The following is a 13,788-nucleotide window of genomic DNA, read 5'->3' on the forward strand; positions in this document are numbered from 1 at the left end:
ACCTTTAGTAGACATCATAGGTTCTTGAACAAATAGCCCAGTGCCCAATACAGGTTTCTTTTCAAATTGTTGGCCAGTGAGCTCTCAAAGATCTCTAACACTCTGAGCTATTGTCGTTGCTTATGTTTACCCTCTAGAACTCTATTGCTAGGCTCTGTTGCTGATGACACCATATACATGAATCAAAGAATGTGGAGGAATCAAGCTGGTACCAACTTGGAAGCTTCGTCCCTCCTGATGAGTTTTTACATGCTGAAAGACAGTATACATGCTACCAGGGGAGAAATGCAATTATCCACCTCACCCAGCTGTAATTTCTACAAGCTTCAGTTACTGGCCTGGAAAGAATTCACACTGATGTAATAGTGGCACACACATAGAAGTATCCAAACACCTTCTGATTGTAATAGAGGCACTCATATAGAAGAATCCAAACACCTTCTAATTGGATTTAAGGACCATTCCACAAGATGGAACTCATGCCCGCATCTTTAATAGAGCCAAGAACCTATGGTTAGCTAGACCACAGTACTATTTTTCTGCTAAATGGATGTAGCATTAAACTGATTGTCAACGATTTATTGTTGTACCAACAGAATAGTGCATCTCTCAACCCTTATCAAAGAAGCTGCTTTTTTCAGTACATGGAAACTAACAATTAACACAGAGACCCTCAATTAGTCAATGCATAAAGCATAAAAGCCCAGAGTGCCCAGCCCTAAATGGGACATTTGTATCAGACTTCCTCCCAAGACAAGAATCATCATGGAAGGAGAGGGTGGAATTCCAAGGCAAAATCAGAGCACAGAGGATGGAGGCAGTCATCAAGCCCCACCCCTAGCCAAAAAGCCGCTGGAAACTGATAATGATTCAAGAGGGTTAGCTAGCTTCTCTAGGATGCAGCTCCTGAGAGGCTACCCCTGCGAGATGGTCAAATACCCGTGTACATACTGATAGCACTCAGCAGTCACTAGGCTTGAAAAGTGAAGAAAGGGCGCATGAAACTGGGAAGGAATAGTAGTAGGAGAACGAAAGAGGAAGCACAGAAGAGGAATAGAAGAGTGTATTTGATCAAAATGCCTCATATGCTTATATAAAATTTTCAAACAAAATGTCTAAGCAAAGAAAAATGCAAATTAAATAGAATTTTAAAGTCACAAGAGCTGAGAACTCCATTTCTTTTTGAAGTCAGGCTTATTGGGGAAACAATGAAATGTAGTGCTGATTGCTTTATAATCATAAAATATAACTACAGTAATTGAGAAAGGCTGTAGAATCTGCTGATTTTTACTACAGTGTGCTTTCTTAAGAACACTTAATAACATCTTACAAAGAACAGCTCAGACTTTGGTGTGAGCCAAACTGCATATAAACATAAAAATAGCATTCTTTTTTTCCTTAAAATAATAATAATCATTTTCTATTCGGTTTTTTTTTTCAAGTGCTTTTTGTCTTTGGCTCCATCTTTGGCTTTGTTCTGAACTTTCTGAAAGGACGCCAAGAAAACTTTCTCTTTTCATTCTTTCAATCTGTTTTATTGACAGTTTGATTTTTCCCCTTGTTTTTAAGGGAAATCACCAGGAAGTGTCTCTCTGTAAAGTTTTCTTCGAGTGTATCTTACTGTAATGCTTTCCCGCTTTGTCCACACCTATAATATTATGGAATCTGGGTAGATCCTGGCTTGAAGACAAAGCCACAACAAACTTTCATTTATTTGATAATTACAAACCCATCTTGTGTGCTTGGCCAATGCTCCGTGTCATGTCAACTTCCCACGTGGAGTCCTCAGACTCAGAGAACGGCTCCTGTCTGCATTAATGATTCATTAAATCAAGTCCTGCTCTTCTTGAAACAAAACGTCATGTACTGTATGACTCTGATAATTATAAAATTCAAGGGTATGTGCACAAATTAAATGACAGCAGTCACTGTCTCGTAAACTTTTAAAATCTGTCAGTCACTAACTTGAGGTTCATTAATCGCTACGTTTCCCAATTAGCACAAGCAGTCACTCACTCACTTTATGACAATCATGAAATTTTCCTAAAAAAACATTTAGTAATTTGCACTCACTAAGTAGAAGGCTGTGTCAACAGACTGTCTAGAAAGTCTTAGTCATTGTCATGAAAATTGATTTATAAGGCAATCTCACTATTGTATCCTACCTCATGATAAAGAATAACATGTATGATATTGTAAGTAAATAAATGATATTTATGTCACTCATTGATATTCTATATATGTTTTTCCATAATTCTTCTCTTAAGTTGATTTGGCTTCTCACATCCATAAATAGAACATTCCAACATATCAGGTGTTACCAGTCACATCACAGATTAGTAAATAGGCAAGCATATTTAACATGCCCATTAAAAAGCTGATTTTCATTGGCTGTGATGAATTCTATCTAAATATAATCTCTCACTGACAATGAAAAGAAGTTAAAGCTTTAAGAATAGCCACCCATTTCACATTTTAGGATGAAGAATGTTTTATTTCTCCCATACTATCTCAGAATGTTCACATTACATAATTAGATAATGAACTCTTTGTTTGATCTCTATTCTTCATAATCCACTCTGTACATAAATACTTTTTTTTAAAAAAATAGACTCTTTTGAAACCTAGTTTTTATTGTGTGCTCTCATTCTCAGATCCTTGAAAAATATGAATATTTATATTTACCCCTTTCCAACTAAGTAATGTTATTGGGAAATCATTAAAATATTATATATATATATATATATATATATATATATATATATAGCATTATATTACATGATTGTATGTTTATATAGGCAAGAATATAAACTCTTTTTTTTATTTGATATATTTTTTATTTACATTTCAAATGATTTCCCCTTTTCTAGCCCCCCACTCCCCGAAAGTCCCATAAGCCCCCTTCTCTCCCCCGTCCTCCCACCCACCCCTTCCCACTTCCCCGTTCTGGTTTTGCTGAATACTGCTTCACTGAGTCTTTCCAGAACAAGGGGCCACTCCTCCTTTCTTCTTGTACCTCATTTGATGTGTGGATTATGTTTTGGGTATTCCAGTTTTCTAGGTTAATATCCACTTATTAGTGAGTGCATACCATGATTCACCTTTTGAGTCTGGGTTACCCCACTTAGTATGATGTTCTCTAGCTCCATTTATTTGCCTAAGAATTTCATGAATTCATTGTTTCTAATGGCTGAATAGTACTCCATTGTGTAGATATACCACATTTTTTGCATCCATTCTTCTGTAGAGGGATACCTGGGTTCTTTCCAGCTTCTGGCAATTATAAATAGGGCTGCTATGAACATAGTAGAGCATGTATCCTTATTACATGCTGGGGAATTCTCTGGGTATATGCCCAGGAGTGGTATAGCAGGATCTTCTGGAAGTGAGGTGCCCAGTTTTCTGAGGAACCGCCAGGCTGATTTCCAGAGTGGTTGTACCAATTTGCAACCCCACCAGCAGTGGAGGAGTGTTCCTCTTTCTCCACATCCTCGCCAACACCTGCTGTCTCCAGAGTTTTTAATCTTAGCCATTCTGACTGGTGTAAGGTAAAATCTCAGGGTTGTTTTGATTTGCATTTCCCTAACAACTAATGAAGTTGAGCATTTTTTAAGATGTTTCTCCACCATCCGAAGTTCTTCAGGTGAGAATTCTTTGTTTAACTCTGTACCCCATTTTTTAATAGGGTTGTTTGGTTTCCTGGAGTCTAACTTCTTGAGTTCTTTATATATATTGGATATTAGCCCTCTATCTGATGTAGGATTGGTGAAGATCTTTTCCCAATTTGTTGGTTGCCGATTTGTCCTTTTGATGGTGTCCTTTGCCTTACAGAAACTTTGTAATTTTATGAGGTCCCATTTGTCAATTCTTAATCTTAGAGCATACGCTATTGGTGTTCTGTCCAGAAACTTTCTCCCTGTACTGATGAACAAGAATATAAACTCTTATTAATTTAAAACTCTTAGAAACTCAAAAGTATGAGCTAAATCATATATTTGTTCTTCAGAATAGATGTCTGTTGTATCACTTGAAGTTACACCATGTTAATGTTCAAAGCAGGCCCATGTAGTATCTTGGAGTTCATTGGATTGTATCACTGGGCTGAGAGGTGATGTGGTGTCTCCATCCATATGCCCATTCAGAGCCTGTTTCCTGAGCCTCTGTCCATTCAGAGTGGGTCTGTGCAGTTCCTCAAAGCCCTATGGGAGAAGACGCAGGACACAGGAACCCACAGCTTTGAAGTCGCCATGACAGAGTCCACATTTCCACAGCAGAAGGTAAATGCTTTTCTTCTCACACATATTATTTTAAACCAAGATTCAATATTGCTTTTAAGAGGTTTGCATTTTGTCCTAACGGTTCAAGTTTCCTTTCTCTCTCTCCCTTCACCTATTATCAGAAAATACTTATTAATTAGTTACTTTTGGAATCTGGTCTTATGTGCATACCTGTAATCCTAGCCTCGGGAAGCTAGAACAGAAGGGTTTCAAGTTCAAAGCCAAGCTGGGAAACATAGTGCAACCTTGGTAGTAGTAGTAGTAGTAATAGTAGTAGTAGTAGTAGTAGTAGTAGTAGTAGTAGTAGTAGTAACTTATTTGTTATTACCATACTGGAGTCAACAGAGAGTGGCCTTGGTAGACAAAGGCAACTATCCTTTAGGCACACAAACTGATGAAATATAGTTCTCTCAGACTACATAATGCCACAAACGTGATAATAGAGTCAATGCATTTCACACAGGGGCTGGAGAGATGGCTCAGTGGTTAAGAACACTAGCTTCTCTCCTAGAGGACTCGGGTTAATTCCCAGCACCCATATGGCAGCTCATAATTCTAACTCCACTCCTAGAGGATCTGATGCCCTCTTCTGGCCTCTTTGGGCATCAGGCTCAAAAATGGTACACAGGCATACCCATATACAGGCACTAACATATGCACATTAAACAAATAAGTAATATTTTATTTTATACAAACTCAAGAGTTTTAAAAGAGCAGCAGGAAGCCTGGCCCCGGGTTCATTGATGCTTTTCTCTTCCTCCCTTCCAGCCCCTCTCTCCTGTCTTCAGCAGTCACCACTAAGCAAGAAAGTGAAGATGAGTTGAGTGTCAGAGAGGTGCAGTCAGGGTGACAAGGCTCTATAGGGGCAAGAAAGTATAATCTGAGTCCAGAGAACCAGTAGCACCCCTTTCCCTACCTCGTACCCCCCTCTCAACCCCTGCCACCCATAGTAGCCCAAGACCTCCTCAGCAGGCAACTGCAGCAGAAAAGGATCAAAAGGCAGAATAGACCTGGCCCCTGAATACATGGGAAGTATGGTACAGGGACTCTGGTGAGCCCAAAGTTCCCTGTGAGAAAAGCTATGGGCTGTGTGGACCAGGGAATGATTATTGAAGCCTGACCAAAGACAGAAACCAGTTTTGAGCGGCTGGACTACCTTGGGCTTGATGATGGTGCTGTGTCTGAAGGTAGTGTGATGCTTTTCAGATTTCCGAATGTCATTAACCCTATCTAATGTGATATGTGATAGAATGAAGAAGTGGGGCATTAGTAAGTCATGGGGCAAAACCCTTACAAATGCCATCAAGGGCTTTGTAGAGGGGACAGGTATTGTGTGTAAATAAATGATAGCTATGTCACTTATTGGCATTCTATGTGTTTTTACAAAGTTCTTCTCTGCCTTCTGCCATCCATGGAGGAGGTAGAGTTCACTGTGTATTGGAGACAGAGAACAAGCTCTTAACACACTTTACAGTTTCCAGTGCCTTGCATGGTCTTAAATATCCTGGCTTACAGGACTATAAGAAACAAATTCCACAAATGTCTCAGCCTCAGGTATTTTGTTACTACAAGGAAATTAAAATAGGATGAGTCCGTGTTTGTGTGTTTTGGTGGTTACAATTGTAGTGTGGTCCTCACAAAGGAAAGTATGACTGGAGATAAGGATTTTGGAGTAGACTGGGTCATTCAAGACACAATGCAGGTGGCAAATCACATGGCTACAGAAAGCTTCTCTGACCACTATCAGCATGACTTACAAGTGCCTGTAATGCCAGCACTGCGGACCTGGAGGCAGGGACAGGATGGGAAGCAGCTCCTAAGAGCTTGCAGGCCAGCCCGAACTAGTGGAAACAGTGAGTTTTTGGTTGAACGAGGGAACCTGTCTCAGGGGAATGAGATAAAAAGCAAGAGAGGAAGACATCTGTCCTCTGTGTGTGCGTAATAAGGAAGTACAAACAAGTGGTAAGTTAAAACCTGCTACATTGTAGAAATGTCTCTTATATGAAGAGGATGAGATAGCTAACTATTCAGAATTTTTATTCCTGAGTCTATAAACAACAGAGAATATTCAACTTCTGTTTCACCAATCTTTGGCTTTGGTTTAAGAACTTGACACTTGGTATTGAAAGAAAAAGAAAATCCCACAATCACATCCACAGGAAGTGAATGGAATTCTTCACATATTTTACTCGATTTTCAACTGTTATATTATGCTTAAAGACAATGCATAAAAATCATATACATTTTTAATCATTAGCTATTTCAGTTGGAGACAAGAAGAAAATTAAAACTTGGCACCTACTTCGAGATCTAAGAGATTAAATAAATAACCTGGCAACCAGTTTTGTTGCTATTACTGCTATTCATATTCCTACTTCGTGCCAATAAATATTCCTCTAGGGGAAAGGTAACTGAAAAGGCAATTTTTGGAAATGTTATAAGTTTCATAATTTGATTTATTCATGAGAATAGAGAAAAATGTTGGTATCTGGAATGTACACAGTGTGGCAAAGATGTCTGTCCCAAAATTTTTCAGTCATACTTGCTTCCTACTGACTTTTATGAAGAGTTCTCCATATTAAATTCAAAATAGCTGAGACTTGTGCAATAACTTCTTTATTTACACATATAACACATGCATGCAGTACACACACACACACACACAGTGATACGAAAGTGATGGCGGCATTTGAACTTTGACTTCAGTCTAGAGAATCCAGGCTCTCAGGAGAAGCCCACACTCTCCAGAGAAGACACATCTGAGCAAATACTTGAGAACCGAAAAGGTGACTGGAGTATTTTAAGATAGAAACTTGGAATTTTAGTACTGAAGACTGTCACCAAAGTTCATTAAATTAAGACCATGTAAGACCATCCTTACCAGGAGCTTGAGACTACAGCAAATGTCTGAGGGTAGAGATTTCCTCAAATTTACCATTTTATTTCTATGGTCATACAGTATTTGGCCCAAACAATAAGTGTCCATGGAGTAAACAGATGCTGTCAAGAGCACATGTTAGACCTGGAAGCAAAGGGCCTGTTGAAACTCAGTGTGAGAACTGAGGCTAGACTGCACGCATGGTGATGTCAGGGCTGTCCTGATGCATCTGACTCTTCTCATCTGGGCAGGGACAGCATCAAGTCTTGACACAAGGCTTGGCTTTGAGACTTATTTTGCTCTGGTTTTAGACAGTCAGTGTGTGAGTGCCTTTGTTTTCTACCATGGCGACTACAGCAATTGCTGATACTGAGTTGATAGAAGGTGGAAAGAGCCTGGAGTTATGAGCTCCCATGTGAAGGACTGCAGCTCTGAAAAGATAGCTGATCCTAACACTCGGGCTGCATGAGAAAAGGCCAGCCCTTTGTTCTGTTGAAGACTGTTGGTTAGAGCAGCATACCTTACCTTTCTCCCTGCACATATCTGAATAGAATGACTGGGGTTAAAACCTACCTTCACCCCTCACTGGGGCTTTGTTTCTGTGTGTGTGTGTGTGTGTATGTGTGTGTGTGTGTGTGTGTGTGTGTGTGTGTGTGTGCGCGCGCCCGCACAGGTGAGCAGGCCTGTGGGCATGAGCACAGGAATGCTGGTGCAGCCACTTGTTTACCATGAGGTGGAGTGGCTGTGGGGGTGATGCCCTGCCCACCCTTGGCCCTCACCACCTGTGGCTCCCAGGTCATGAGAACAATCCTGCCCCTTCCTGTTGGGAAAGTGGGCCTCATACCACACCTGGCCAACACAGTGGAATTGGCCCTGATGGTAAAGTCACAGGTGAGCCAGCTCTGAGGGTGTAAGAGTGAGAGATCTGGCCCAGCCCCTCACTCCATGCCACACTTGGGAGAGTGGGTCCCTCAGCTCGACTAGACAGCAAAAGGGAGCTGGCTAGTCAGTCAGAGAAGTGTGGGTGAGAGTGAGCAGGCCCAAGGGCATGAGAACAGGAGAGACGACCCTGCCTCCTGCCAATGGCTGCATGAAGCGGTCTAGCCAGAGCAGTGCTTCAGGTCTCACCCTGGTGGAACAAATAAGCGAAAGCCAGCAGACTGACCAGCTCAGCTACCCCCCAGGCCCAGACCCAGAGCTCTGAGTTGGCCCACCCCAAAATCTACATCATCCGTAAACACCTGGGGCATGTGAAATGGCCAGTCCTGCTGACCCAAGCTATAGAATCTCAGTGACACGGGGCAACAACAGGATAACCAGGAGGAGTCCCGGTGAATATCAAGGATTGGTGGTGCCACAGAAGCCAGAGACCTCAAACCAGACCAAGGACTCTTTGTGAACATTTGCCAGTGAAGATGTGTGGACAGAGGGATATAATGGGGGACACACTGAGACATACTACAGCTTCCATGATGAGATGTTTTCTGTGCTTTGTTTTGTTTTATTGATTGTGTGTGTGTGTGTGTGTGTGTGTGTGTGTGTGTGTGTGTGTGTGTATGTGTGTGTGTGTGTGTGTGTGTGTGTGTGTGTGTGTGTGTGTGTGTGTTATTTGGCGGGAGAGCAAGGAGGTTACAAGGGTAGAAGGCGGATATGAGGAAACAGGAAGATAAGTGGGACTGGAGTGTATAATGTGAAACTCACAAAGAATCAAAAAGTTTAAAAGACAAAAAAGCAGAATTCGGAGTTCCAGCCTGCAGTAGTGGAAAAGACACCCAAGCACCTGCCACAGCACCACTATGGTGGATGAGTGTGTGATGGAGAGATGGGTAAGAAAGCAAAGCCGGGGGCTGGGTGGGGAGGGTTGTACACTGTCGAGAAAGATGGAACTGAGGTCAGTGGTGAGGAACAGGCAGATATGAAGCAGCCATTCTGAGTTCTGGATCCCTGATCCTGCTGAAGCTAGGAGGGAGGCAGTCTGTGTTGGTGGCCAGAGTTCCCATCAAAGGCCCGTCTGTGATCTGGGCAGTCATACGAGACCATGTGGATATCTGAGGGCTGTGTTGCTGCAGGGGAGAACATGATGATCTGAGTGGCCTGAGCTGCCACCTGAGATCATGGGGATATCCAGGCACATGGTGCTACCAGCCTCAATATCTGGGTCCATAGTCACATGGAAGCTGTAATCTCTGTTGATTTCCCAAAGATGCAGTTGTCCCTGATCTGGACATCCTCCTGAGGCACTGTGCTGAGTTGCCCCCGCCCCTCTTTGGCTACCATGCTCAGAAGAGCTGGCACTGCCCCTAATCTGCCATGAGGTAGCTTAGGCAAGGCTTAGATGGCCTCCTACTTCTCACCCCTCACTTCCTATAGCAAGCAGGAGAGCTGACATTGAGGTCATAGGAGCAGAAGAGCTGCCCTGCCCCTCACTGGCTGCAGCACTAGGGCAAATGGGCCCTGTACCTTGCCTGGACAGCACAGTAGAGCTGACCCTATTTAGAAAGGCCCTAAGGGCATGAGAGAAAGAGAGCTGACCCTGCCCCCTGCCAGATACCACATTAGATGAGCTAGCTAGCAATACTGTAAAGCTTGCCCTGGTGGTGCCAGCACAGGAGAACTCAGCTACCTCCCATGTCCAGATCCAGGGCTTTGAGTTGGCCAACCCCAGCATCTACTCCATCTGTCTTAGGGTTTCCATTGCTGTGAAGAGACACCATGACCAAGGCAACTCTTACAATGGCTGGGTTTTAGATTCTGAGGTTAAGTCTGTTATCATTTTGATGGAAAGCATGGCAGCATCCAGACAGGCATGGTGCTGGAAGAGCTGAGAGTTCTACATCTTGTTCTGAAGGCAGCCAAGAGAAACTATCTTCCAGGCAGCTAGGAAGAGGGTCTCAAAACCCAACCCCACAATGCAATGGTTAGCAAATGCTCAGCCCAGGGCGTAGCACTATTAGAGGGAGTGATCCCGTTGGAGTAGGTGTAGCCTCGTTGGAGGAGGTGTGCCACTGTGGGTATGGGTTTTAAGGTCCTCATTCTAACTGCCTAGAAGTCAGTATTCTGCAGGCAGCCTTTAGATGAAGATGTAGAGTTCCCAGCTCCTCCTATACCATGCTTGCCTGGATGCTGCCATGTTCCTGCCTTGATGATACTGGACTGAACCTCTAAACTTGTAAGCCAGCCCTAATTAAATGTTGTCTTTATAAGAGCTGCCTTGGTCATGGTATCTTTTCACAGCAGTAAAACCTTAAGATACACAGTGACACACTTCCTCCAACAAGGCCACACCTCCTACTAGTGCCACTCCCTGGGCCAAGCTGTGAACTGCTGGAGAATGTGAAGGAGTCAGTCATGAAGATCCAAAGCTGCAGGATCTCCATGACACAGGGCAACAACAGAATATCAGAGAGGAGTTTCCATAATGATCCAGAAGCCAGAGTCCTTGAAATAGACCAATGACTCACTGCAATAAACACTTGCAAATAAAGATGTGTGGGGAAAGGTAGATATACTGTGGGACATACTGTGACACACAGCAGATTCTATGACAAGATTTTTTTTATTCTATCTTATTTTATTTTATTTTATTTTGTGGGGGGAGATTGCAAGGGCAAAGGGTGGGTATGAAGGGATGGGAGATGAGTAAAATTGGAGTGCATGGTGTGGAATTCATAAAGGATCAATAAAAAAATCCTTTTTTAAAAACTATAATTAGGTCCATATTCAACACTGTGGAATATAACTAGTGAATTTTATGCTAATTAGAAGAAAATATCAAATGTCAACTAATAACTTCAGGAGAAGAAAAAACTTAGGAAAAGTAAAGAATATGAACATAAATCCTAAAAATCATTAAAAATAAATATGAATAAATTTAACTACCTAAAATATTTAATTTCTGTCTAGTTAGATATTCTGCAACAAAGATAAAGACATACACAAGCTGGGAGAAAGTATTTGAAATACTTACAATGAACCTCTCAAAGGGCCAAGTCATGAAGGACAAGATGTTCAGAGACAATATCACTGAAGTGACTGACTTACACATTTTTAATGTTATGTGAGTTTATAATAGCCAGATTGACAAAAATTAAAATCTGTGATAATACTGAGATGCCCAAAATGGCAATGATATGAAAAAAATAGAGATTTCATATTCTACTAATATCAAAGGAGGTAGACCCAATTAAAAGTAGTTAAGAAAAATCTACATAATCATTAGTTGGCAATCAGAATGAATAAGGCACTGTCTTTCCAAAAGTCTTAAATATAATTAAGTTTATCATAAAAAAGATACTTAAGCATTAGGAAGTTTTGTATTATAATACAAAAATACTCTGTCCTAAGCAAAGCTTAAGACCTCCTTAAGCCTCCTTTTTAAAGGTGATGTGAGCCAAACCTGATGACAGAGACCTGTCACAGTTGCTTGGGGGGCTAAAGCAGGAAGAGCACCATTCAGGTAGGGCAAAGTAGCTCCTGCTTGTAATCCCAGGGATGGAAAACCGGGAGGCAAAACAGAAGATTCCCTGGAGCTTCCTTACCACCTAGCCTAGCCTTCTTGATGACAGCCCAGGCCAGTGAGAGACCCTGTCTCAAAGAAAGAGTGGGGTGTGTCTGCTGTAGTTTGCCTTCTCACACAGTGAGAAAGAATGTGGCCAAAAGGACCTTGGGGAGGAAGAGATTTGTTGTACTTAACATGTCCAGATCACAGTCCACCACTGAGGGGTGCCAAGGCAGGAACTCAAAGCAGAAACCTGAAAGCAGGAACTGAGGTAGAAGCCATAGAAGAAGGCTATTTACTGGCTTGTTCCTTAACTTATTTATTTACTTACTTTCTTCCTTCCTTCCTTTCTTCCTTCTTTTCCTTCTTTTTCTTTCTTTCTTTTTTCTTTCTAAAATATTTTTTATTTTTTGAAAATTTCATACAATTCTTTCATCACCCCCAACATCTCCTAGTTGCCTTACCCAGGCAACCAACTTCAAGTCTTTCTCTCTGTTTAAAAAGCAAATAAATATTAAAACAACCCAGGACCACCTTCCCTGGAAAGACACCATCCTCAGTGGCCTGAGCCCTCCCACATCAATCATTAACCAAGAAAATGTCCCCAGGTGCTCCAGACTTGCATACAGACTAGTTTTATGGAAGCATTTTCTCCGTTGAGATTTCCTCTTTCAGATAACTCTAGCTTGTATCAAGTTGATAAAATCTAACCAACATAGTACCTAAGGAACAAGACCTAAGGTTGTCTTCTGACCTCTCTTCATATGTATGTATAGACATATACCTGTGTGCATATGTATACATATGAGCAACACATACACAGACACACACAAACAAACATATCAAAGGGTTAACTCTGGTTAATGGAGAAGCCCTCTCAGACCACTCAACATGTGCTCATTTTTTTAACTTGTATTTGTGTGCATGTATATATAGAGGTGGGGGGATGGATGGATGAATGGATGGATGGATGGACAAGGAAGGAAGGAAGGAAGGAAGGGAGAAAGAAAGAAAGAAACAAACAAACAAACAAAGAAACAAACAAAGAAACAAAGAAAGAAACAAAGAAAGAAACAAAGAAAGAAACAAAGAAAGAAAGGAGGGTGGGAGGGAGGGAGGAAGGAAGGAAGGAAGGAAGGAAGACATACAAATATATTCGTTCATTCACACATACAGTCAGTATACAGTAGGTACTCAACAACAATAAAACAGTTTTAACTGACCCTGTGAACTTAAGGGCATACTTATCTACTACATCATTCCTCCTAAATAGAACTATTTCCTTCTTCCCTCTTCCTGGTTAAGTCCTAACTTTATTTGTTTAGAATGGATTTATATTTATGTGTCTGTGTATGTATGTCATGTTTGTAGGGGTTCCAGTAGAGGACAGAAGAGGGCATTGGATCCACAGGAGCCGGAGTTGCAGACTTACTTGGGCACTGAAAATCAAACACTGGTTCTCTGGAAGTACAGAGGGTCCTCTTCACCACTGAGCCATATCTCCAGCCTCTTAACTCTGCATTTTAGCCCATTGTCCTCCCAAATAGCTCCCTTCCTGATCTGTGAGCATCTGACATTTGCACCTAAATGAGCATTCAGCCTTTGAAAGCTGTTCTCTCCAGCCCCCTGGCCCCAGTTACCTAGTAGTGGCCTCCTCAGGTCTCTGTGTGGTTTATCCCTCAGTCACTAGATGAACACCTTTCCACAGCTTTGACTAGACTCAGTTACTTCTATCTTTAGTGGCTTTAACCTTACCTCTGCTTTTTGATGCTCTCTGTTTTTGCCTGGTTCTGATCTCCTAGACTCAAACCCTACTCTCCACCTAGGCTTCTCAGATCTGAAACTCCCACTCCCACTCCCACTCCCACTCCCACTCTCACTCTCACTCTCACTCCCACTCCCACTCCCACTCCCACTCCCACTCCCACTCCCACTTAGCTGTTCTGAGACAGAGCTAAGTTGGCTCCTTAGCATGCTTCTGACAAAGGCAGGTCACACTGCCTTCCCTGGAGGCCAACTGCTCATCGGTTACCTTGCCCACACACACTTAAATGTCACAGGAGGGTCTGAGCATTGCATCCTGTGTGTAAGCTCACTATTCACTTATCTGAGCTTTTACCTATTCAAGCACATCA

General features: G+C 42.0%; 1 protein-coding gene across 3 annotated transcripts in view; it reads left to right on the forward strand.

Moving 5' to 3' along the window:
* The window catches only part of Veph1 (ventricular zone expressed PH domain containing 1), a 228,165-nt gene that overhangs the window by 141,695 nt on the left and 72,682 nt on the right, over positions 1-13,788 (forward strand). For 2 of the 3 annotated variants that reach the window (XM_052180394.1, XM_052180395.1), the window contains exon 10: positions 4,143-4,277. The exons of the other annotated variant lie outside the window; for it this stretch is intronic. In XM_052180394.1, the coding sequence (XP_052036354.1) occupies positions 4,143-4,277 (135 nt within the window). The remainder of the gene's footprint in view (positions 1-4,142; positions 4,278-13,788) is intronic. 3 annotated transcript variants of the gene reach the window in all.

This window comes from Apodemus sylvaticus, chromosome 4 (genome assembly GCF_947179515.1).
Source record: "Apodemus sylvaticus chromosome 4, mApoSyl1.1, whole genome shotgun sequence".
NCBI lineage: Eukaryota > Metazoa > Chordata > Mammalia > Rodentia > Muridae > Apodemus > Apodemus sylvaticus.